At 38.0% G+C, this 24,417-nt stretch overlaps 1 protein-coding gene across 1 annotated transcript; it reads right to left on the bottom strand.

Moving 5' to 3' along the window:
- Positions 1–19,693: 19,693 nt before the first annotated feature.
- LOC141619679 (uncharacterized) lies at positions 19,694–20,491 on the bottom strand. The gene is made up of 2 exons (XM_074436694.1): positions 20,097–20,491; positions 19,694–20,021 (listed from the first exon to the last, which is right to left on the bottom strand). Exons 1-2 carry the CDS (start codon positions 20,489–20,491, stop codon positions 19,694–19,696), a joined length of 723 nt encoding a protein of 240 aa, XP_074292795.1.
- Positions 20,492–24,417: the final 3,926 nt, after the last annotated feature.

Below are 24,417 nucleotides of genomic sequence, written 5' to 3' on the forward strand. Positions count from 1 at the left end.
CCTGCCGGGCCTGCCGGGCCAACTGGGCCGCCACCCCAATTCCTCCGTTTCTCCGTTTTTGTTCATTTTAACATCGTTTTAAGCATCAATTAATCATTCCCATTTCATTTTCATACTAATATGTGAACTTAAACTTACAAAAGACATGAATTTAACCCATATTTTCATGTGAAATAAACCACTCAATTAACATTCACAAAATCATACAAAAAAAAACAAAGAATGTGACATTTATTCGTCGAGTAACTCGAAATATGTTACCTTTAGCTAAAAATGAGCAATTAGCACCTTGAACACCAAACCCTAATATGCAAGCTAGCCACTGTCTTCAACTATGTACGAGTCTCCAAACTCGTCTTCTAAATCCTCACCTAATTAAACAATAAAAACACAATTATAAGCACTATAATCAAAACCCTAAAAATGGTGGATAAAATAATTTAGGGATATTGAATTTAAAACATACTAGGATGTTGGAAATGAAGAGAGGATTCCAAATATGTAATCCTTATGAAATTTGGAGTATAAATGAGTAAATTATGATGAAAATTAGCTTAGAAAGCTTAGGTTTAGGTATGAAAATGGTGTTTTAAGGTTAGAATGCTTTAGAATGTTCAAGGAGAATGAAGTTGGAAAAGAAAAATCCAAAGGGAAGGAGAGGGAAGGGGTGCCGCCCAAAAGGAGGAGAGGAGCGGAATTTTTGGCGGAATTTCATTAGTCGGTTTTGGCTCGTTTCGACGATAATTAGAACCGTTCGTCAAATGCAAATTCCGACAATGCCAAAGTTCTTAAACACGAGATTACAAGAAGATTGAGTACTCATATGACCCATTTCCAAAATCGTTTGCCCAATTTTCACAAGAATTGCCATTTTCCACGATATACCCTTATTTCGAAATAAAAGGTTTTTACAGGGTTTAAACTATTTTTAAACATTTCGAAACTATCAAAATAAATACTTTACTTCAAAATATAATAGAATTATATTTCATTGAATTATTATTACTTCAAATACATTAATATTAAATTCAACTTGATTAATAGATTACTTCCGCAATATAATAACGGTCCGAAATTACGGGGTGTTACAATCACCCCTCCTTTAAAAAAGTTTCGTCTTCGAAACTTAGAAGGAGAAATTATAGTAATCAACAACTTAATAATATAATCATAAGAAAAATATAAGTATCTTTTCAATGAAACGGTGATACTCTTGTTAATCAGACAAGAACATCCACATTTCATATCAAAATATAAAAATATTTCTACACCAATAAATGAGAAAACCCATTATTGGGACGTCTCCAATAACGAGATTTAACACTCATTAATGTTAAAACCATTAAAAAATCATAAAAGCATTTTCAAAATTTTAGTTTAAAGTTCCATAATAAGAATAATATCTTTACTAATTATGATTAAATACGGCTTAGTAACGCGGAAAAAGAGTAAGAAAAAGGAATACCTTACGAGAATAATTCAGGATATTTAGCTAACATAGAAGCTTTAGTCTCCCAAGTCTCTTCTTCGACATTTCCACAACGCCAAAGAACACGGACTAGAGGTACAACTTTGCTCCTAAGTTGCTTGTTGGCTTTTTCGAGAACCCGGATTGGCCTTTCTTCAACCGCCAAGTTAGGCTCCAATTCAGGAATCTCTTCTTGGATGATATGGCTAGGGTCACTAATGTACTTCCTCAACTGAGAAACATGGAAGACATTGTGAACCTTGCTCGGTTTGAGGGCAATTCTAAACGGTAGCGGCAGGACCAATCTTTTCAATCACCCGAAAAGGTCCAATATATTTAGGGCTCAGCTTCCCTTTTACGCCAAACCGTTTCACCCCTTTCATAGGTGACACTTTAAGGAATACTTGATCATCAACCTCAAAAGAAAGTGGTCGACGACGGACATCAGCATATGATTTTTGACGGTCCTGAGCGGCTTTCATCCGCTCCCGAATGATTTTAACTTGTTCAACGGACTTGGTCACCAAATCAGGTCCTAACATTGGAACATTTTGGGTTTGATCCCAACAGACTGGAGTACGGCATTTTCTACCGTACAGAGCTTCATATGGTGCCATTTTAATGGAGGCTTGATAGATGTTGTTGTAAGAGAACTCAACCAGAGGTAAACATTTCTCCCAGGAAGTTTGGAAATCTAAGGCACAGGCACGAAGAAGATCCTCTAAAGTTTGAATTGTTCTCTCGGTTTGACCATTGGTGGCGGCGTGAAAAGCAGTGCTCATCAATAGTTTACTACCCAAGGCCTCCTGTAATGCAGTCCAGAAACGAGAACAAAATCGAGGGTCCCGATCTGAAACTATATCTTTAGGAACCCCATGATAGCGCACTACCTCATCCACATAGACACGAGCTAGAACTTCTAATCTCCAGGTCTCTTTGATGGGAATAAACCGAGCACACTTAGTCAATCGGTCCACAACCACCCAAACAGCATTCTTCCCAGTGGAAGTCCTGGGTAAAGCCATCACAAAATCCATGGAAATAGACTCCCATTTCCAAAGAGGAACATCCAAGGGTTGAAGCAAACCCCCGGGCTTTTGATGCTCTATTTTTACTTTCTGGCAAGTGAGGCATTTACTGACATACTCCATAACTTCAATCTTCATCCTAGGCCACCAGAATTGTAATCTCAAATCTTTGTACATTTTGGTACCTCCCGGATGAACGGAGTAAGGAGAGAGGTGTGCTTCATCAAGAATTCTTTTTCTCAAATTAGTCGCCCCGGAACATAGATTCTACCTTGATAACGAAGATACCCATCATCATCAATCTTACAATCCTTAGCTTGCCCAAGTTGAATTTTAGCTCGAATGGATTTGAAAGTAGGATCATCGGGAAGGCAAGCACGGATCTCACGGTAGAAGTCAGGTTCGGCTGACATGGCATTAAGATGATTAGAGCCCCTTTTTACAAGGCTTATTCCCAATTTTTGAAGTTCTAAAGCAAGTTCAGGAGGTAATTCCCGAAAAGAATTCAAAGAATGACAGGATTTTCTGCTAAGAGCATCGGCCACCACATTAGCTTTTCCTTCGTGATAAATTAGGTCGGCATCATAGTCATTCACCAATTCCAACCATCTTCTTTGCCTCATGTTCAGATCTTTTTGGGTAAAGAGGTATTTCAGGCTTTTGTGGTCGGTGTAGATTTTGCAATGGACTCCAATGAGGTAGTGTCTCCAAATCTTCAAAGCATGCACCACCGCAGCTAATTCAAGATCATGAGTCGGGTAGTTAACTTTATGAACTCTAAGCTGTCGAGAGGCATAAGCAATGACTTTCCCTTTTGCATCAAGACACAACCTATACCATGCTTAGAAGCATCACAGTAAACATCAAAGTCCACTCCTTCTTTCGGTAAGGTCAACACCGGAGCGGTAGTCAACCTCTTTTTCAATTCCTGGAAGGCATTTTCACACTCCTCGGACCACACAAATTTAGACTCTTTCTTCAAAGAATCGAGTCATCGGCCTAGCAATCTTTGAAAAATCCTTCACAAACCGCCGATAGTAACCCGCCAAGCCAAGGAAACTACGGATTTCAGAAACATTGGTCGGACTTTTCCAATTAACAACGGCTTCGATTTTGGCAGGATCTACCGTAACGCCCTCTTTCGAAATGACGTGCCCAAGGAAGGTCACTTTAGGTAACCATAATTCACATTTAGAGAATTTAGCATACCATTTTTCACGGCGCAGAATCTCCAAAATAGCACGAAGGTGTTTGGCATGTTCCTCTTCAGATTTAGAATAGATCAGGATGTCGTCAATGAACACTACAACACATTTGTCAAGGTGTTCTCTGAAAGTATGGTTCATCTGATCCATGAATACTGCTGGAGCATTGGTCAATCCGAATGGCATCACTGTAAACTCGAAATGACCATATCTCGTACTGAAGGCGGTTTTAGGAATGTCGGCTTCTCGGACGAATCGATGATAGCCCGAACGAAGGTCAATTTTAGAAAAAGTGGAAGCACCTCGGAGTTGGTCGAAAAGATCATCAATTCTAGGAAGAGGATATTTATTCTTGATAGTAACCCGGTTAAGTTCACGATAATCTATGCATAACCGCATAGATCCATCCTTCTTCCTTACAAAGAGAACAGGAGCACCCCAAGGTGAAGAACTAGGTCGGATAAAACCTTTGGCAATCAAATCATCCAAATGAGCCTTCACTCTTTCATTTCGGACGGTGCCGATCTATAAGGAGCTTTAGCAATAGGGGTACCGAATAAGATCAATAGTAAATTCAACTTCCCTTTCGGAGGAATTCCGGTAGCTCATCGGGAAAAACATCGGGAAATTCACATACCACCGGAACGTTCTCTTTAGAAGGCAGAGAGGAAGAATCTGAAGGAGTCACCATACACAAGAAGGCTTGATGACCCTTTTTCATCGCATTGGCAAACTTCATAGCAGAAATTAATTTAGTACCGATTTGTCTTTTAACCACTTGATAAGACACACGGTGACCTGAAGGGCTTGTAAGAATTATTTTTTGGTCCCGACATTCAAATCGAGCATGATAAGTATGTAACCAATCCATGCCCAAAATGACATCAAATTCTTCAAGCGGAAATCGGAAAAGATTTGCTGGAAATATAGATCCCGCAATAGAAATAGGAACTCTCGGATAGATTTTAGAACAGGAAAAGACATCACCAGAGGGTAAGGATATAGATGTGCTTTCTCCATGTGATGATTCAAGTGATAACTTATCGGAGAGTTTCATTGAAATAAAAGATAAAGAGGCACCCGTATCAAATAGTACCAAACAAGGAACATCAAAAATAGAAAATGTACCCGTAATGATATCGGGGTGTGCCTGCTTTCGCTCGGCTCATGACAAAAATTCGGCCTTTCGGCCTCTGCGGGGCGGGGAGTAGTAGGAGCCGTCACCTTCTTCTCCGGGCAAACATTGGCCTTGTGGCCCGGTTTGTTGCAAGAAAAGCATATGATAGGATCAACGAAGCATTTACCAGGATGTACTTGGTTTCTTGCGATTATAGTACACTCGGTCTTTAGCACCTTTATTGTTGTTAAAAGTCAAGATTGACCACCCGGTTAACTTGCACAGTAGGATCAAATCTCCTCTTGTTTGGGTAAGAGGGAGAAGAGGTGAACCTAGGTGAAGGAGTATAGGGCCTAGAAGATGGATATAAAGGCCTCTTGCCAAGACTGGAACTGGTTGCACGAGCTTCATTTTCAATGTCTTTCAGTGCATTCTCAGCCCATAAAGCATCATTGTAAATTGAAACAAAGCTGGTGGAGTCCCGGCGGACCATGCTTTTGATTTTAGGAGAGAGCTTTTCAATATAAAAGAAAGCTTTTTCATTGTCATCCTTCACCAGTCTAGTAGCATAATGAGCCAACTCGTTGAATTTATCAGTGAAGGCCTGAACAGGAAGGCTTCCTTGCTTTAATTCCATGAATTCTTTCAACTTCTGCTGTTTAAGTTCTTGCGGATAGAATCGGGCCTCCACTAATTCCTTGAAACGTTCCCAGTTAAAACCCGGTTCAGATGAAACGGTAGGCCCAGTCATAGACCACCATCGATCTGCTTCTCGTACTAGGAAGTGAGATGCCAGCTTCACTTTATGTTCCTTCTTAACATCATACAACGTAAAGCTTTTCTCTAACTCTCGAAACCACCCCGTAAGAGCAACTGGATCAATTTCTCCACCATATGTGGGGGTGTTGATTCGGGTTAATTGGTTAGCCACCCAAGTATAGGTGCCTGGAGTACCCTCAGGAGGCGGGGGAGGAGGAGGAGCTTGTTGATTCTGCTGATTTTGTTGGTTTTGGAGGATTTGAGTAAGAGCTTGTAAAATAGCATCATCAACTCTTCTTGGCGGAGCCATCTTGCAAAAGAGAGAATTTAATTAGTACCTAACAATTAGCAATCACAAACAGTCTACCACATAAAATCCTAAATCTACCCATCCTACCCATCTCTCAAGTTTATTATTTAAAGGTCAAGTGATTTTAAGTGGGGTGCACAAACGTGCGTCGGGAGCAACAAGCTCTGATACCAACTGTGACACCCTCTTTTTTTAGCGTTAAATAAACACGTAAATTCTACAGAAAAACTGACAGATATGTTTGTAATTGGTTCAACTAGATAAAACCTGTGATTTTAAAAACTTTTCTAAACCATTCACAAACATTTCCAAATGAAGAGTGCCAAAACCTGCAAATACTAACAAACTAATTTACATAACATTGCTAAAGTTGCGAGAATAAAGTGATACAAACCAAAGTAAAAGAGGGAGACATATGTCCCTCCAAAATATAACACAACCATATGTTTAAAGGTTTACTACAAAATATAACCAAACTAGGTCCAAGGTTCTTTTGCTCGCTAGCTCGTCCATGTACCCCATCTAAACATCATCAACCTGTCAATCGCATTTTATACAAACACGAAAGCCAATATTCAGTGGGGAGTAACTTCGAGTCCTCCTAGCCACGAAATGTCATATTTAATGTAACATGTAAACAACATCATAAATAATTTAATTATCGAGTATTCTAACACATGAACACTAAACTGACCAATTTATACTATCATGTGAAACATATAACAAACAGTAATCCAAACTTTATCAATTGTAACCGGCTTGCATCTCACCTATTACAATTCATAAAATCACCATACAAGAAAGGACAATATATCAAAGACAGGCATAAGTTCTTAGCACGGTCAATAGTCACCCTGTAACTCGAGTCTATACCACGAGGTAGGGAAGGTAATCGAACCGGTATCCTGGCTCAGAGGTTCTATCAAAACATGGCCAAGACACAACACAACCCTAGTCCTAAATCTGCGCAGACCTAGACATGCGGATACACACCACCGCACCCAAGACCCACAATTTTATAAAACCATGTGAGTACCCTAAGGAGTCCACCAAAGGGTTGGCTAGTACTTAAGCTGACCACTTACTCTCAAAATAAGTAACGAGGTCATGCCCCAACTTGGATATAAACCCACCAAGTCAGGAACACAAAGGCTATTAAGCAGTGAACATATACTCGTCAAAGACTATAAAGACCTGTCTATAACAAACACAACAATACCATACGTATAAGCAGCTGAACAACAACACAATCCTCAATATTAAAGGTTTCAGGGAATCTAAGGCCGTTTATACAATATAAGAAACCATTCAAATCAACCAACGACACATGTGAAATAAAAACATAATAAATGGCCTAAAACATGAATAAGGCCAATTATCCAATTCACACAATAATTTCATCCAACCGAATTTTTACCCGCAACCCCACTGCGCGAGTGCGGGTTCAATCGCGGTGACCAATCACACAATTGACTGGCATCGATTCAGTCAAAGGGACTAAGGGCTCAGTTTTCGGCATAATCATCCAAACATTGCAATTATCGCTATAAAATTCATTTCAAGCCTATTCATTACAATTTCATATCATAACCTATCCTAACATGTGCGAACTACCAATATAAGCATGATTTTACCATCAACATTATATTTACTACTAACATTATTCATTCCAAAAGATTACCCATATGTTACTTATACTAAATATACCATTAATAAACCCGAAACGACGAACAACGCATGAAAAATCGCGAAAGCAAGCAACGGGCCGGCCCGGGCCAACCTGTAGGCTGCCGTGGGCTGCGCACGGCCTCTTAGCCAACCGGCCGCCACCCCAATTCCTCCGTTTCTCCGTTTTTGTTCATTTTAACATCGTTTTAAGCATCAATTAATCATTCCCATTTCATTTCCATACTAATATGTGAACTTAAACTTACAAAAGACATGAATTTAACCCATATTTTCATGTGAAATAAACCACTCAATTAACATTCACAAAATCATACAAAAAAAACAAAGAATGTGACATTTATTCGTCGAGTAACTCGAAATATGTTACCTTTAGCTAAAAATGAGCAATTAGCACCTTGAACACCAAACCCTAATATGCAAGCTAGCCACTATCTTCAACTATGTACGAGTCTCCAAACTCGTCTTCTAAATCCTCACCTAATTAAACAATAAAAACACAATTATAAGCACTATAATCAAAACCCTAAAAATGGTGGATAAAATAAATTTAGGGATATTGAATTTAAAACATACTAGGATGTTGGAAATGAAGAGAGAATTCCAAATATGTAATCCTTATGAAATTTGGAGTAGAAATGAGTAAATTATGATGAAAATTAGCTTAGAAAGCTTAGGTTTAGGTATGAAAATGGTGCTTTAAGTTTAGAATGCTTTAGAATGTTCAAGGAGAATGAAGTTGGAAAAGAAAAATCCAAAGGGAAGGAGAGGGAAGGGGTGCCGCCCAAAAGGAGGAGAGGAGCGGGATTTTTGGCGGAATTTCATTAGTCGGTTTTGGCTCGTTTCGACGATAATTAGAACCGTTCGTCAAATGCAAATTCCGACAATGCCAAAGTTCTTAAACACGAGATTATAAGAAGATTGAGTACTCATATGACCCATTTCCAAAATCGTTTGCCCAATTTTCACAAGAATTGCCATTTTCCACGATATACCCTTATTTCGAAATAAAAGGTTTTTACAGGGTTTAAACTATTTTTAAACATTTCGAAACTATCAAAATAAATACTTTACTTCAAAATATAATAGAATTATATTTCATTGAATTATTATTACTTCAAATACATTAATATTAAATTCAACTTGATTAATAGATTACTTCCGCAATATAATAACGTTCCGAAATTACCGGGTGTTACAAACCACCTCAAACATCAACTTTCAACCTCAATTACCATCCCAACCATCAACTTTCAACCTCAATTTCAACCTTCCAACCACAATTTCCATTTATACCTCTTTACTGGGGGGGGCTTCTTTTTGTCGCCCAGTCTCCTTTTTACCAAATTCCAGAGTCATCTGCTCATCCTGGGGGATTCTTTTCCAAGATGTCACCCTTCTTTTATTCTCCTCTCTCATTAGAGTCAAACTAGTACTCGGTCCGGGCAATGACAAGGTCTTAGATCGATTCTCCAAGTTATCGTGCCTCAAGAGGGGTCTCTTTTACAGCAAACGGTGTCAAAAGGTGTCCAAGTAGACAGCCGATCCATGGCTCATGCCTTGCCTTTATATGTTGTGATCATTCTTGCAATTCTTCTACCTTTAGAACTGATACGCGTTGTCACCCATACTTGGCTAGGGGTTGCGCATACTTAGGGAAAGTCCGTTAGAGTCATCCTCGTCTCGCGTCCTAGTAGGTCTGTGTCCGCCTCAGTCACGTGTTTAAAGCCCATTGAATATGCATAATGCATTACAAACGACAAATTTCTTTGAGCAAGTTTTAAATAACTTTTAAAAAGAAACAAATTTTGCAAAACCTATGTGCTTCCTCATTTGAGGTCCATGTGCTAATTGCTTACATGCGTATGTGTTATGTGTTATTTTTCTATTAGATTGCGTTTTTGTGTGGCCACTAACCATGCAGGTAAGTATCAGAAGCAGTGCTCGCTCCAACTGGAGGCTTCGCTCAAGTCTTTGTTCTCCCCAGCGACAGTCAAGATATTCCCCAGCTACCTTTCAACTCAATTTTCAAAGCAGACGGTGAACCGTCTCAGTATTTTATCAGCCCGTGCAATTTTCAAGCAGACTGCGAACCGTCGCAGTATTTTATCTCCAAGCAGACTGCGAACCATTGCAGTATTGTATCTCCCAGTAAGGACTTCGCTTGCAGCAACGAGCGGATTTCCGGCGGTATTTCGACACACCTTTATCTACACTTTTTATCCACCGAGAATTCATGACAGCCGATTGCACTTCTCGAAAGATGAAGTTTGTTTGGAAGCAGACACGAGCAGATTCCCAGAAATGATTCAATCTAGACAGAATCATCAGCATATTCCCCGACGAGAGTTCGCTTGAGACCGACGCAAGCATATTCCCCCAGCAGTTTCTACCGACATCCTTGTTCCGAGAAAGAAGTCTCAGGTATAGATTCTTCTTATGGCTGGCGAGCTTCCTTACGTAGTCTAATGGACTTTAAACGACCCTCCCCGATAGTCGACAGACTCTAAAATATTTTCGACGACAGGTCCTTGGCTCAGAACCCTTGAGCCGCCTCGCGTCGCCATAGTCGTCAGGTTGTAATCTTCGATTGACCTGATAGCTATACTTTGACTTTCGCCTTGTCCAAGCCTAAGTCAAAGTGGAGGATCTGTAGATACCTCGTTTCTGCACCTCCCGCAAGCCACCCGGTGATGATTGGGCCGCATGTTTGACAGTCCGTAAGTTTATGACAGTCCGTAAGTTTATCGTCAAGTGATAGCCCAAATACTTGTGTCTACCTCTTGGTTGTCATCTACACGCCATTATGGTCATTTTGACAGTAATTAGAGTACATTTGGAGTCCGGTCAAAAAACCGCTTCATTTTTTAATAAACCGTTTAAAATGCCAAGTCGGAATGCTCTAGAATATTCCAGATATTTATTCCATAAATTAATTTTATATCTTTTGGCAAAATATATCCCGAAAATTTTATTTTAAGGAATAAGGAAGTCGAGATCTACCACAATTCCATAAAAGAAACGCGGAAATCTTTCTTCCGCAGGAGGAAACCTCTGGGAAAGGACGCAACACCTGTTGCGCCTCTTCCAAGAGTCGCAGCAGCTGGTGCACCTCTTCCCCAGCTCTTTTCTGAATATTTTCAGATTTTTTCGAGATTTGTTTCCAAAGTTTGAGTCATTCCATAATTCCTCCGTGTGATTAGTATAAATAGGGACCTTCGTTCCACATATTTCTCACGCGAGTGTCCGCCCTTCTCTTCTCCCTTTGCATTCTAAGACCGTGCTCTAAGCTTATTGACGTCTACGTGCTTGATCAATCGACCACGTAAGCTCGGATCCTTCTGAGTACCAGTCATGTTGCATGACCGACCAATTTGACCAACTACACCTCAATTAATCAATAAATTTAATCTAAATTCTCTCGCGAGGGCACTTTCATCATACATTCGAGTCGAGCAATCACTAAACGTTAACTTAGTTAATCTCGTTTCATCAAACATGTAAGTCTGAGGGTGTAAATCCCATCTTTTATTATTGTATTTTATTTTTTGTACCAATTAATGTAAGATTTACGTCAAAAGTATGCTTAAAACCGATTTCTAAAACCCTTTTGTTAAACTGTTTTTTACGGATTAACAGTAGGCTGACATCGAGAAGAAACGCAAGAATCTGCGCTCTTCGAAGAGTCGCGAAGATCTCTTCGCCTCTTCCAGAGGGCCGCCATGATCCCCTTTTCTTCTTCTTCCTCGCTTCTCTGTTAGTTCGTCCTCTTTTGTTTTCTTTTTCTTATTTTCTTTTCTTTCATTCGTATATAATAATTTTAATGCACATATTCATTCATAAATATATCCCTTTAAATCCGACTTAAATCCCTTATAATCAATATTTGCGGGTTTTCGTCATTAAATCAATCCCGGATTTTGGAGATTCGAGTTGTTCATATCAAGTCTCCGGAATTCGACCTTTGTACATATTTTCGTTGTTTATTTTCAGTTTGACACGCCTTTTAATTAATAAATTTTAACCTAATTAATTTGTAATTAGTTTATAATTCGTTTTATTTCGTTTTATTTCGTTTTAATTCGTTTTTACCACTCTTATGACAAATTCATATGTAATTAATATGTTAAATCACTTCCATCTGAGTCAAATATTAATAATCAAACATTAAATCCACCAACGAACATTAACAATTCGCAGTTCTGACTTCACAGCCAGAACTCACCTTAGGAACAGACGCAGTGACCATTGCGCCTCTTCCAAGAGACGCGGCATTGCTGCGCCTGTTTCGGGTTGATTTCTGTCTCTGAACTTCCGTTCTTGCTTTGACCTAATTCATTAGTTTACATATTAATTGACTATCAACCGAAATATCACTCCTAATCTGTCCGTATTTTCTAACCTAATTTATTTTAATTTTCTTTTGTTTTTCTCAAAATTATTCGTCTTAAATATATTTTTGACGTAAATCAATTAATCCGTTGTAATTTATTGTAATTTTCATTATTGTATTTATTTATATTATATTGGATGATTTATTTACTTGTTTTTCACATGTAATTAATTCTAAACCCTATTTCGACATTAATGAGTGCTAATTACATGTTCACCGACTTAGTATTAATTCACATGCTAGTGTAGACACCTCAAAGTTGTCTACTAGCCTTATGGGTACCCGATGATGAGGCTAAAACTAAATGACTAAATGAAAATTGACAATGTTATAATTAAAGGTTGTTTACGCTTATTTTCTGAAAAACCGCTCAAAATGACACAAAATCATTTTTAAGTCATTCAATTCCATTCAACCAACTCGTTAACCAGTTTAAATTATTAGCATCCATGATTACAGCTTTAGTTAAATTGGATTGAATAATAATAAGGCAACTCACCTTACTATTAAATGGCACATAATTACCGTGGCGAGGGAAATCATACATACCCAATAATACGTAGTCCAGCGATAGTAATTAGTCCATTACTATAAAAGTGCTTAAGCAAATTCACGTGCAAGGCAAGATAAGGGATAATTAACTTAAAGTGATACGTGAAGACTTATCTCAAGACATTAGTTGGCATTACTCTATATTACTCCGTATTTGTGGCGCACTAGAACAATAACAAAGTCTATCTTCTTAGTTTCCGATACTCACCAAATTTCAATCCCAAAACCCACTATAAATATTGACTTCAACCATGTTCACAGGGGGGGACGAAAAACACAATCCCACGAAACAGAGGAGATACACAAATAATATACCAGACGGACAACAATAATCTCCGGAGGACGAGATTCACAAATAATTCCGGGAGGACAATAATATTCCCCGTACACAAATCACCAAACCAGACTCAAAAATTCAATACTCTAATATCGTCTCAAATAAACTATCCCAGTTCTCAAATCAAATCAAACCCCACACATAAATTGTCCCAGTTCCATATAAGCGCATAAGAGCCAATAATTTACGACAACGTCGAAATTCATTAATAGTCAACATCCACATAGGCCTGAGGGTACCAGATTCAAATAAAATTTTATTTACTCTTTCTTTTTATCTAATTCTTTTATTGTCTTTTCCTTATTTTCTTTATTTATTGTATTGACTAACCTAGTTTATTTCTTTTTGTATATAATTTGTATCGTTTTTCTTATTCTTTTCGTCTTAATTTCGTCAAATATATAATATTACAAAAAAATAGTGGAGGCCGTCAGTTTGATGGGCGGTCCGGGTGCCTAACACCTTCCCTGACCGTACCTTTACCCCCGAATCCGCAATCTTTGGTTCAGACCGGAGTGACGGATCAGTCCCCATTCCAGGGATCAAAAGGGGTCTTTTCTGTTAACTTATTTTCGTATGTTTTTTATAAAACCTACTGGCGACTCCACATTATTTACTTATTTTCAAAAAGGAGATTTTTTTTTCAGGGATCTCACAGTGGCGACTCCGTTAGGAACTTTATAAGAGGGTAAGACTCGAAATTTATTTATAATCTTTTGTATATCTGACGAAATTGATTTATTTTTCCGAGTACTTGCTTCTCGAGTGACATTGCATACTTTTTTGTCAAAAATTTTGAGCACTCAGAATGCCTTTTTTTATCTATAAAATTGGATAACAACGAACTGAGACGTTTTTTTTTTTTAGACAAAGGTGAACTGAGACGTTGCTTATGCCTAATTGAAAATCAGATTGTAGGTGTGTGTGCAGGTGACTGTATGAATTTGGTTACTGACTTTTAGTTTCTTGCATGTGCACAGGTGTCAAAGCAAGATAATATATTTGCTTATGAATAAGCATTATACTCTCAATATTGTTATTATTATCTTTTTCTTTTTTATTTCTATTTTCTTATATTTCTTATCATGTAATTTAATTATTTGAGACAAAAAAGGCATAGGCTCTCCGTAAGTCAATATTATGCCATCTTAAGCTACCCTAATTCACCCTCGGTAAAGTATGTTGTATACTTAGAAGGTTTATTCGACCGACTAGGCCTTACACGTATTTTCCACCTCATGACGTTGTGTTTTGGCAACTCGTCGGGTCCATATGACCGGGGGAGCACAAAAGCGAGAGATGCCCTCGGGTATTTTAATGTTGTGAGTATTCAATTATCAACCATAAACCTAACCACAGATCTCGTAGAACCTTTGTTAGGTCATATTATGTGTATTTTGTATGTTAATATTTTCGACATAGTCTCGTTGTAATAATTAGCTAATTAAAAAAAAAAGTAGATAAATATGTGTGAGCTACACACGAGGCATGCATTTGTTCTTTGTGCATAGTAATAACACACTAACATTGTATCAATTTCGTTTTCTCTCTTAACAAACATCAGGCCCTATCAATCTCATTCCAGAGACTTACTCTCATGCACATGTAAGTTTGCATTTTAGTTAGTCACTCAGCTCACATATCGTTTCCACTTTATTTTTATTTATTTTTTCAAAAACATTAAAAGTTTCCTTCTTTTATTATCAAAAAAAGGGGTCTTATTTTTTATTTTCCAGTTTAGTTAAAAAAATAAAAAAAAAAAATTGCTTTTTTTTGACAATTTTCCATTTTCAACTCTTTTTTTTTAACCCATATGTGGTCCATGTAGAAATTTGTATAGATTGTCTTACGCTTCAAATCTTTCTATCAATTTCAAAAATAACTATCCCATATTTCTCCTTATAGAGTCGTGTCAACTGCTGTGAAAATAAATTGGACAAAAAACTTTTTATACCCAATTAGGAGTCGTGTTGTAAGTCCAGCGTCCCGTGTCTTTGAGTCAATGTTTAAGTAATAACTCACATAAGAGTAAAGGAGTCGTCGGTCTTTGACTTAGGGTCTGTTTGGATAGGTGGATTTGGAGGGAAATGGAGGGGAGGGAAAGGAAGGGATGATAAATCATTTGTTTGGTTAGCAAAATGGAGGTAGAGGGATTTTGAGGGGAGGGAAAATGAATCCCTCCACTTCCCCCCTCCAAGCCAAATTATTTCCTATCCAACAAACGCAAGATTTGGAGGGAAAATGACCTCCTCCATTCTCCCTCCCCTTCCCTTCCATTCCTTTCTCTTCCCTCCTTCTCCCTCCCCTCCCTTTCCCTCCACTTTTGCTATCCAAACACACCCTTAAACTAATAATTCACTAAGCCCGTAATGACGAGCGTACGAGATTGCTAAAATAAGGAGCAATGATTCTACCTTCTTTTTGTTCCTAAGGGAATCACTAGTCACCAAAAGCCTGTGTCAAGATCTTTAATGTGATATAAAAATTACATGCAAGTGACCAAATTACCTAAGGCGTAAATTAGACTCCATCTTACACAATGTATCCGGATCGCACAAGTTCTAAGATAAATCATGATTTGGTACTCAATTACACACCGTTGATTTTCTACTTACCTAAAATACATCGATAGTAGGTTAGGACCATCCTAGTCCTTTTTGAGTTACATAAATAAATAAATAAATACGAGCATATGTCATTTTTATTAGTCACTTGTTCTACTTTTTACCCTTAACTAGTAGAATAGATTTGAAATACTTTAAGGCGTATCTCTTTAGTGTCGATCAGTCGACCTCTTAGAATCAGCCTGAACGAGGGCATGCATTTGACCACCTGTTCCATCTTTTGTGGTGTGATAATTCCTTGATCGACGTGTCTCTATCTAGGTGACCTATAGGTTTGGAGACTCAATCTTTCTACTCGATGTGTCAATTTTACATATTTCAAATGACTACCACATTCGTCAATTTCCCCAAATGACCACAAATTGCTTTTTACCAGATTCGTCAACTTCCCATATTTCAAATGACTACCAAATGAGCACAACTCTCTATCTACCAGATTAATCAATCTCTCATATCTCAAATGACTCACAGATGAGAACAACTCATATGATCGACCAATCAATTATCCAAATGTTATCATTCATTCCCATTGGTGAACTAGCTCGAAAATATTCAAACTAGATTCTTAGTACACCCGTGTCCAAACATACCAAATAAGACACGGAGCGCACACTCCGTGCTATTTTATAGGTGACCACTAGTCCCTTAGAATGAACTAAAGATGTGAGTCCAAATACCAATACAAGCTCAAAAATACTTACACTAAAGACTCTCATAAGTCAACAAAAATTCCAGTCAAAAGTTGCAATCAACTCCTGTAACAAAGTCTTAAAAAATCAAAGACAAAAAAATATGATCTCAAATAGATTCAAATCCACTGTCGAAAATCTAAAAAAATTCACAGGACAAGAAAAAAATCTAGCCAAAAGTTGCAATCAAATCCAGGTTCAAAAGTCTCAAAAATTTCACAAGGCGGAAAAAAATTCCAGTTAAAACTACAATTCCAATCAAATTCCAGAGTAGTTATTTCTCCTTTCTCAGACGGGTTAATTCACAGTTTCGTTGTCTCCATTCCTCTTGGGATGATCCTTTCATTCACTTAGGTGAGTGAGAGAGCCACACAGGTCTCCAGTGTCTTCTAACACCATAGAACATTCTACTCCATTCCATTTATCACCCTCGTTCAGCATCTAAGACTCGGGGGATGTACACTAAGTTTATACGGTCACATAAGTATTTTGTTTCTATGGTATTAGTTTTGCTTAATTAGTAAAGCTTGTTACTCTAAAGAGGGCAAAACTCATCAAAATATAACTCAAATTGACAGGTTAAATAAAAATGATAAACATTCTCCACACCAGAGAAATTGTTAAAAGTTACTTCTAGAGTAACAGTGTCCAGTTAGTGTCCAATCTTTCTACTTTGGTCACATTTGGGTCAAACCCCATCTTTTTCAAAATATTTTTTTTAAAAAAAAAAAAAAAAAAAAAAAAAAAAAACTTTTTCAATACTCATTTCAAATGTTTTCAAAAAAATAACATTTTTTGCATCATACCTAGAACATGCATTTGCATTTTATGTGTCATACATTTGTCACTAACTCCCGGTCGACTACTTTGTCATTCATCTTCCAGATTCATCCAAAGTGGAGGCTTCTCATAAAGTCTCATTTTTGTCGTAATAAAATTTTGCCAGTTTCAAAATCAATCAAAAATTTCCTAGCCCTTTTCGTGAAATAAAATTTTGCGATTTTCAAATTCAACTTATTTCGAAATAAAATTTTAAAATTAATCTTGGTCGGCAGGCCCTGACATGCATCTGAGTTCTTAAAATAAAATTTTTTGAACTTGCCCTTTTTTTTGGGAAAATGTAAGTTGTCATTAAGAATAAAACCCAAACATACAATTAGAAGGCATAGTTATGAGCTAACTTCCTTCATTACCTTACAAATTACTCATCCAATTCTTAGTAGTACTCTCTTTACAAAATTTCAGAAACTTTCTAATTCGAAATCTAACATCCTTCTGTAACTTCATCAGCGGCTGCTCAGGCCTTATCATCAAGCAATCCACCCTAGCAACATTTCGAGTATGCCATATATGGTACATCAGCCCAGCTATAACACACCCCATAACTTTCTTCCTGCATAAAGAACGGTATCTCTTCCTACACCACCATAGAATACAGTCCTCCTCAGGCAATAATTCCTTACACCAAGCAGAAACCAACTGACAACATCTCCTGCTATACTCACATTTAAAGAAACTATGAGCATGTGATTCAGTATGATCAGCATATAAGTAGCAGGTGTTTGAAGTTGTAACCTGCATCCTCACCAGACGATCCTGAGTTAACAGCTTTCCATGTCCAGCAACCCAACAGACAAACCCATGCTTGGGGATCATCCAAGAATTAAGAGCCCACTGACACCAGTCAATTTTATCACCATATGGTCTCAGCCACATATAACCAGACTTAACACTATACAGTCCATGGTTCTGCCTCAACAGCTCCTTAAAAATATTTTTGATTTGGCAAATTTTCCGCCAAGCCCAACTGGAATTAACAGTAGGTTCATAATCAATCCAATGCTTATCCTTAATATACACAATATGTACCCACTTAACCCAAAGATGATCAGCCTTGTTTTCAATCCACCATACATATTTAGCAACAGCCGCCATATTCCAAGAAAGTAAGTGCTTAAGCCCTAATCCCCCTTATTGCTTAGGTCTACAAATAGTATCCCAAGCCACCAAGGAAGGACTACAGCTGTTTGAACTCCCTTTCCATAGGAAAGCTCTACAAATGGACTCTATCTTTTGAATAACAGCTTTGGGGAGAATAAATATCCTAGCCCAGTAGTTATGAAGTGTGCTGAACACAGCTTTCACAAGAACAAGTCGCGGATATGACAATTTGCCTAGCCCCCAACCCCTTAATTCTCTCCACCACTTTATCAACAAGACAGCTGCAATCCAAGACTGAAAGTCTCTTGGGAGCCACAGTCACACCCAGGTATTTAAAAGGAGCAGAGTCCTTCTTCATACCTGTAGCTCTTGCAATCTCAGAAATCAACCAATCCTCCATGCCATTACAATAGAAATTAGACTTTCCTGTGTTGAGCACCAGGCCTGAAGCTTTAGAGAAATAATCAAAATAGTTAATCATCAGTTCAATAGAGGTCTTTTCTCCCTTGCAAAATAAAATCAAGTCATCAGCAAAACAGATGTGAGATAGTCCAATTCTTTTACATAAAGGATGGAATCTGAATTTTGGAAGCTGTTGTGTCACTGCCAATATCCTGCTAAAATACTCAAGGCATAATGTAAAAAGCAAAGGGGAAAGAGGGTCCCCTTGTCTCAACCCCCTCTTACCCTTGAAAAAACGAAAAGTTTCCCCATTCAGAGCAATGGAATAGGATGGAGTAGAGATGCATTGCATAATCAGTTTGATCCAAAGCTCAAGGAATCCCAAATAGTTCACCATCTCCTCCACAAAAGACCATTCAATAGAGTCATACGCTTTTTGAAGGTCAAGTTTCATCAACATCCTTGGGGATCGGAACAAGTCTTCCTTTTATATAACCTTATTAAGTCTTGGCATATAAGTATGTTCCCTACAATATCACGACCCTGAATGAAAGCACTCTAGGATTGACAGACAATATCTGGTAAAATCTTACTCAATCTGGTACATAACACTTTGGAAAGACATTTGTATATGGTATTGCAACAAGCTATAGGCCTGAACTGCTTGACATTATCAGGTAATTCCACCTTAGGCACAAGTGTAATCACAGTGTTATTACATTGTTTCAGGAGCTGTCCAGTGTGGAAAACATTCTTGATGGCATTACAAACCTCCTGACCTACAATGTGCCAGCAGTCTTTAAAGAATTGACTGTTGTACCCATCAGGTCCTGGGGCTTTAGTGCCAGGAATAGAAAACATAGCACTTTTTATCTCCTCAGAAGTAATAGGGGACATGAGCAACCCACAGTGCTGACTGTTTAAGCAGTTACCAGCTTGCACCACCCTCTTATTTACCTTAGTGACCTGCTTAGAAGTCCCAAGAAGAGAGACACAGTACTCCTCAAACGCAGTTTTAATCTCATCATATTTAGAACAAAGTTTATCATTCATATGCCTCACCTGATAAACCTTGTTTCTAGACCTTCTTTTCCTAATACTAGCATAAAAGTATGATGTATTATCATCCCCGTCTAAAACCCACTGAACTTTTGCTTTTTGCTGCAAGTACTCATCTCTTACCTAATGCATCCATACAACTTCTTGAGCATATGCCTTCTCAGCTTTACACAAGCCATCATTCAGAGGATCCTCACGAAGAAGAGTTTGAAAATGAAGTAAAGCAAGTTCAGTGACATGAGTAAGCTTCTCAATGTCACTAAACTGGTCTTTGTTAAGAGCTTTCAAGTCCCCCTTTAATCTTTTTAGCTTGGCAACAATCTGAAACATTGGGGTACCATGTACCTTAGGCTTCCAGTTGCTAGCAACAATCTCCTCGAAATTATGAGCCTTGGACCACATGTTGAAATACTTAAAAGCAGGTTTTCTAGCCATAATAAGTTCTTCAAAACTAATTAAGCAGGGGCAATGGTCAAAGAGACCTTAAGGCAGGAAGTGAGCAAAATTGCCAGGGAATTCTGCAAACCACTCATCATTAGAGAAGACCCTGTCAATTCTACTATATACCTTGGTACCAACCTCATGTTTATTGGACCAGGTGAAGAAAGACCCACATCCCTTCAATTCATGCAACTCACAGTCCTGAACAACTTGCTGAAGAGGTTTTATATCAGCTAAGGAGACAGGACCCCCTCCTATTCTCTCATCAATAGCCATCACAGAGTTAAAATCTCCACAAGTTATCCATGGGCCATTAATACTCTGATGATAACCCTTCAAACTAAGCCATAAGCTCTCTCTTTCTACAGGTTTATTGAACCCATAAATTATAGTGATCCAAAACATCTTTTTCCTCACTTTATCAAAAGCCTCAGCATGAATACACTGAGCAGTTATATCAATAATATTCAGCTGAAACATAGAGGGATCCCAAATCACCCAAACTCTACCCCCCTTATGCAGACTGGTGTTCGTACAGATAGACCAGTCTTCACAAAGGGAACTATGAACTTTATTCCAATTATTACCTTTTATTTTAGTTTCTAGAAGTCCAAAAAGTCCTACATTATTTTGAGAGAGGAATCTCTTTATTTCATATTACTTCTTACTACTATCCATACCTCGAATATTCCAAAAACCAATGCTACCCATTATCCTTAGAAGAAGCACTAGATTCTCCTTTCTCATACAAAGCTCTTTCAATCAGACCAGCCTTAATTCTCTGAATTGAGTAATTCAAAGATTCCATAAAGGATAGCCCACCTGGAGTAAATAACCTCCTCTCACCATTATCTCCTCTCATGAGCCTAGTAAGCAACTTCCTTGGTATAGAGTGCTCCACAACAGGTTCCTTAGTACCCACAACAGGAGTGACAATAACTCTTTGAACATGTGTGACTGTCCTCTGCAGTGGCTTGCTAGGTTGCTGTGTTTTCTGAACTTGCACCACCTTGGTCTTCTGTGGCTGTGGAACCACACCAGGCACAGACTTATGCTGTTTAGGAGCAGGTGCTTTTGGTTTCCACACCTTCTTGGCCCCTACTGCAGCATCACCCTTCCTACACACATCTGTTGTATGCCCAATTCCTTTACAAGCAGAGCAGGTAGTTGGGAGCCAGTCATAGACAAGCCTAGCCCGTTGAGTCTTTCCATTTTCATCAATGAAGTTAAGCTCAGAGGAGAAGTGTTGGCCAATTTTAATCTCAATCATGACATGAGCAAACCCCAGGAATGCCTTTTTAGCAGTAGCATCATCACTTTTAATATAATTACCAACAATCCCACTTAACTTCTTGAGACAATCAGCCTCCCAAAATTTAATATCCAAACCATAAATCTTCATCCATATAGGAACCATAGATACATCGTGTTTCCTTAGTTCAGCATCAGTAGTCCATTCTTTAATAATAACAGGCTTGTTATCAAATATGAGGTGCCCCGTTCTTAACACTGTTTGCTGTTGCTCCTTGGTTTTGAACCGAACCAGGAAAATACCATTGGGCAAGAAGGAGACTATATCTACCCCATTAGATTGCCAGACACGCTTCACAAACCCAGTAATCACGCTACTAGACGGATTCGCACCCAAAATATAACAGTAGATATAAGTCGACCAGAATTTTACCTCATCAGCGACGTCCTCCTTTGTGAGTCGAAGCAGCGGCGATGTAGGTGTCTCTGGAACCTCCTCCAAAACCTCTGAAACCAATTCATCCTCCTCTAGAATCGATTCTAAATCCGTCTCAAATTCCTCCGAAGAAAACCTGATATGTCTTGCTGCAGATTTTCCTTTGCCTTTCGATTGATTGATGCCATCATTTTTTTGTGATTTTTGTCCAGAATTTAATAAAGGATTTTTATTATTTCGTTTTGATCTCGCCATTACGTAATAATCAAGCAGAAAACCTAGAAAATTAGGGAGAACTTTCTCTTACTAGCTTTCTCTCTCATCCTTATTTCAAATGGATGTTAAGAGTGCATTTCTTAAATTTTGCGAAATAAAATTTTGCAATTTTGAAATCCTTTGGTCGGCAAGCCCTGACATGCATCTAAGTTCTTAAAATAAAATTTTCTGAACTTGCCCTTTTTTGCGAAATAAAATTTTGTAATTTTCAAATCCTTTGGTCGGCAGGCCCTGACATGCATCTGAGTTCTTAAAATAAAATTTTCTGCACTTGCCTTTTTGCGAAATAAAATTTTGCATCCTAGTTTGTAAAATCAAATTTTACATTTTAATCCCTTTTCAAAATAAAATTTTGAATTACTCAGTCGGCGGGCCCTGACACGCATTCGAGCTTGTGAAATCAGATTTTGCAGGTACACTCTTAAGTGAAAAAAAGTTTTGCTTAACCAGATTCCAGACCAGTGAAACAAAGTTTCGCTCTACCAGATCCAGATCAGCTAAACAAAGCTTAGCTATTCCAGATTCCAGATCAGCAAAACAAAGTTTTGCTTTACCAGATTCCAGACCGGCGAAACAAAGTTTTGCCAAACTAGTTTCCAGATTGGTGAAACAAAGTTTTACCAACTTCATTCCAGATTGACGAATCAAAGTTTTGTCATTCCAATTCCAAACTAGCTGAACAAAGTTTGGCTATATCAGTTCCAGACCAGTGAAATAAAGTTTCACTATGCCAGTTTCAAACCAACGAAATAAAGTTTTGTTGCACCAGTACCAGCTTCATTTCATATTAGTAAACAAAGTTTTGCTAAGCCAGTTCAAGTTTCCAGCTACTCCAAACAGGTAATGTAAGAGGCCCAGGTCTGCTTCTTATCTTTTATCTGTCCCGACCGGACTACTTTGACCTTCGTCTTACTTAGACTCGGTCAAAGTGGGGGCTTCTGTAGACACCTCAAAGTTGTCTACTAGCCTTATGGGTACCCGATGATGAGGCTAAAACTAAATGACTAAATGAAAATTGACAATGTTATAATTAAAGGTTGTTTACGCTTATTTTCTGAAAAACCGCTCAAAATGACACAAAATCATTTTTAAGCCATTCAATTCCATTCAACCAACTCATTAACCAGTTTAAATTATTAGCATCCATGACTACAACTTTAGTTAAATTGGATTGAATAATAATAAGGCAACTCACCTTACTATTAAATGGCACATAATTACCGTGGTGAGGGAAATCATACATACCCAATAATACGTAGTCCAGCGATAGTAATTAGTCCATTACTATAAAATTGCTTAAGCAAATTCACGTGCAAGGCAGGATAAGGGATAATTAACTTAAAGTGATACGTGAAGACTTATCTCAAGACATTAGTTGGCATTACTCTATATTACTCCATATTTGAGGCGCACTAGAACAATAACAAAGTCTATCTTCTTAGTTTCCGATACTCACCAAATTTCAATCCCAAAACCCACTATAAATATTGACTTCAACCATGTTCACGGGGGGACGAAAAACACAATCCCACGAAACAGAGGAGATACACAAATAATATACCAGACGGACAACAATAATCTCCGAAGGACGAGATTCACAAATAATTCCAGGAGGACAATAATATTCCCCGTACATAAATCACCAAACCAGACTCAAAAATTCAATACTCTAATACCGTCTCAAATAAACTATCCCAGTTCTCAAATCAAATTAAACCCCACACATAAATTGTTCCAGTTCCATATAAGCGCATAAGAGCCAATAATTTACGACAAAGTCGAAATTCATTAATAGTCAACATCCACATAGGCCTGAGGGTACCAGATTCAAATAAGTTTCTATTTACTCTTTCTTTTTATCTAATTCTTTTATTGTATTTTCCTTATTTTCTTTATTTATTGTATTGACTAACCTAGTTTATTTCTCTTTGTATATAATTTGTATCGTTTTTCTTATTCTTTTCGTCTTAATTTCGTCAAATATATAATATTACAAAAAAATAGTAGAGGCCGTCAGTTTGATGGGCGGTCCGGGTGCCTAACACCTTCCCTGACCGTACCTTTACCCCCGAAACCGCAATCTTTGGTTCAGACTGGAGTGACGGATCAGTCCCCATTCCAGAGATCAAAAGGGGTCTTTTCCGTTAACTTATTTTTGTATGTTTTTTATAAAACCTACTGGCGACTCCACATTATTTACTTATTTCAAAAAGGAGATTTTATTCAAGGATCTCACAGCTAGGATTAATCTGTGGATGTTGCATTGCATGCATATAATGACAACATATCGAGTATGAATAACTTCCCTAATCATTAGTAGAGGTCGCTATCAAGCCGGGCGGGATTAGGTGTTCATTAAAAGGACTTCTGTGGACAATGGGCCCACGGGGGCGCTTGGGAAACAAGCGTTTGTATTTGTGGAGTCGCCACCAATTTATTGTGG

This window comes from Silene latifolia, chromosome X (assembly GCF_048544455.1).
Source record: "Silene latifolia isolate original U9 population chromosome X, ASM4854445v1, whole genome shotgun sequence".
Lineage (NCBI taxonomy): Eukaryota > Viridiplantae > Streptophyta > Magnoliopsida > Caryophyllales > Caryophyllaceae > Silene > Silene latifolia.

Coding starts and splice junctions, on each gene's coding strand:
- LOC141619679 (XM_074436694.1), bottom strand. CDS start 20,491: ATGTTTCAGCTGAATATTATTGATATAACTGCTCAGTGTATTCATGCT. Junction 20,022..20,096: donor GTCTTCTCTAATGATGAGTG/GTTTGCAGAATT, acceptor CTGCTTAATTAG/TTTTGAAGAACTTATTATGG.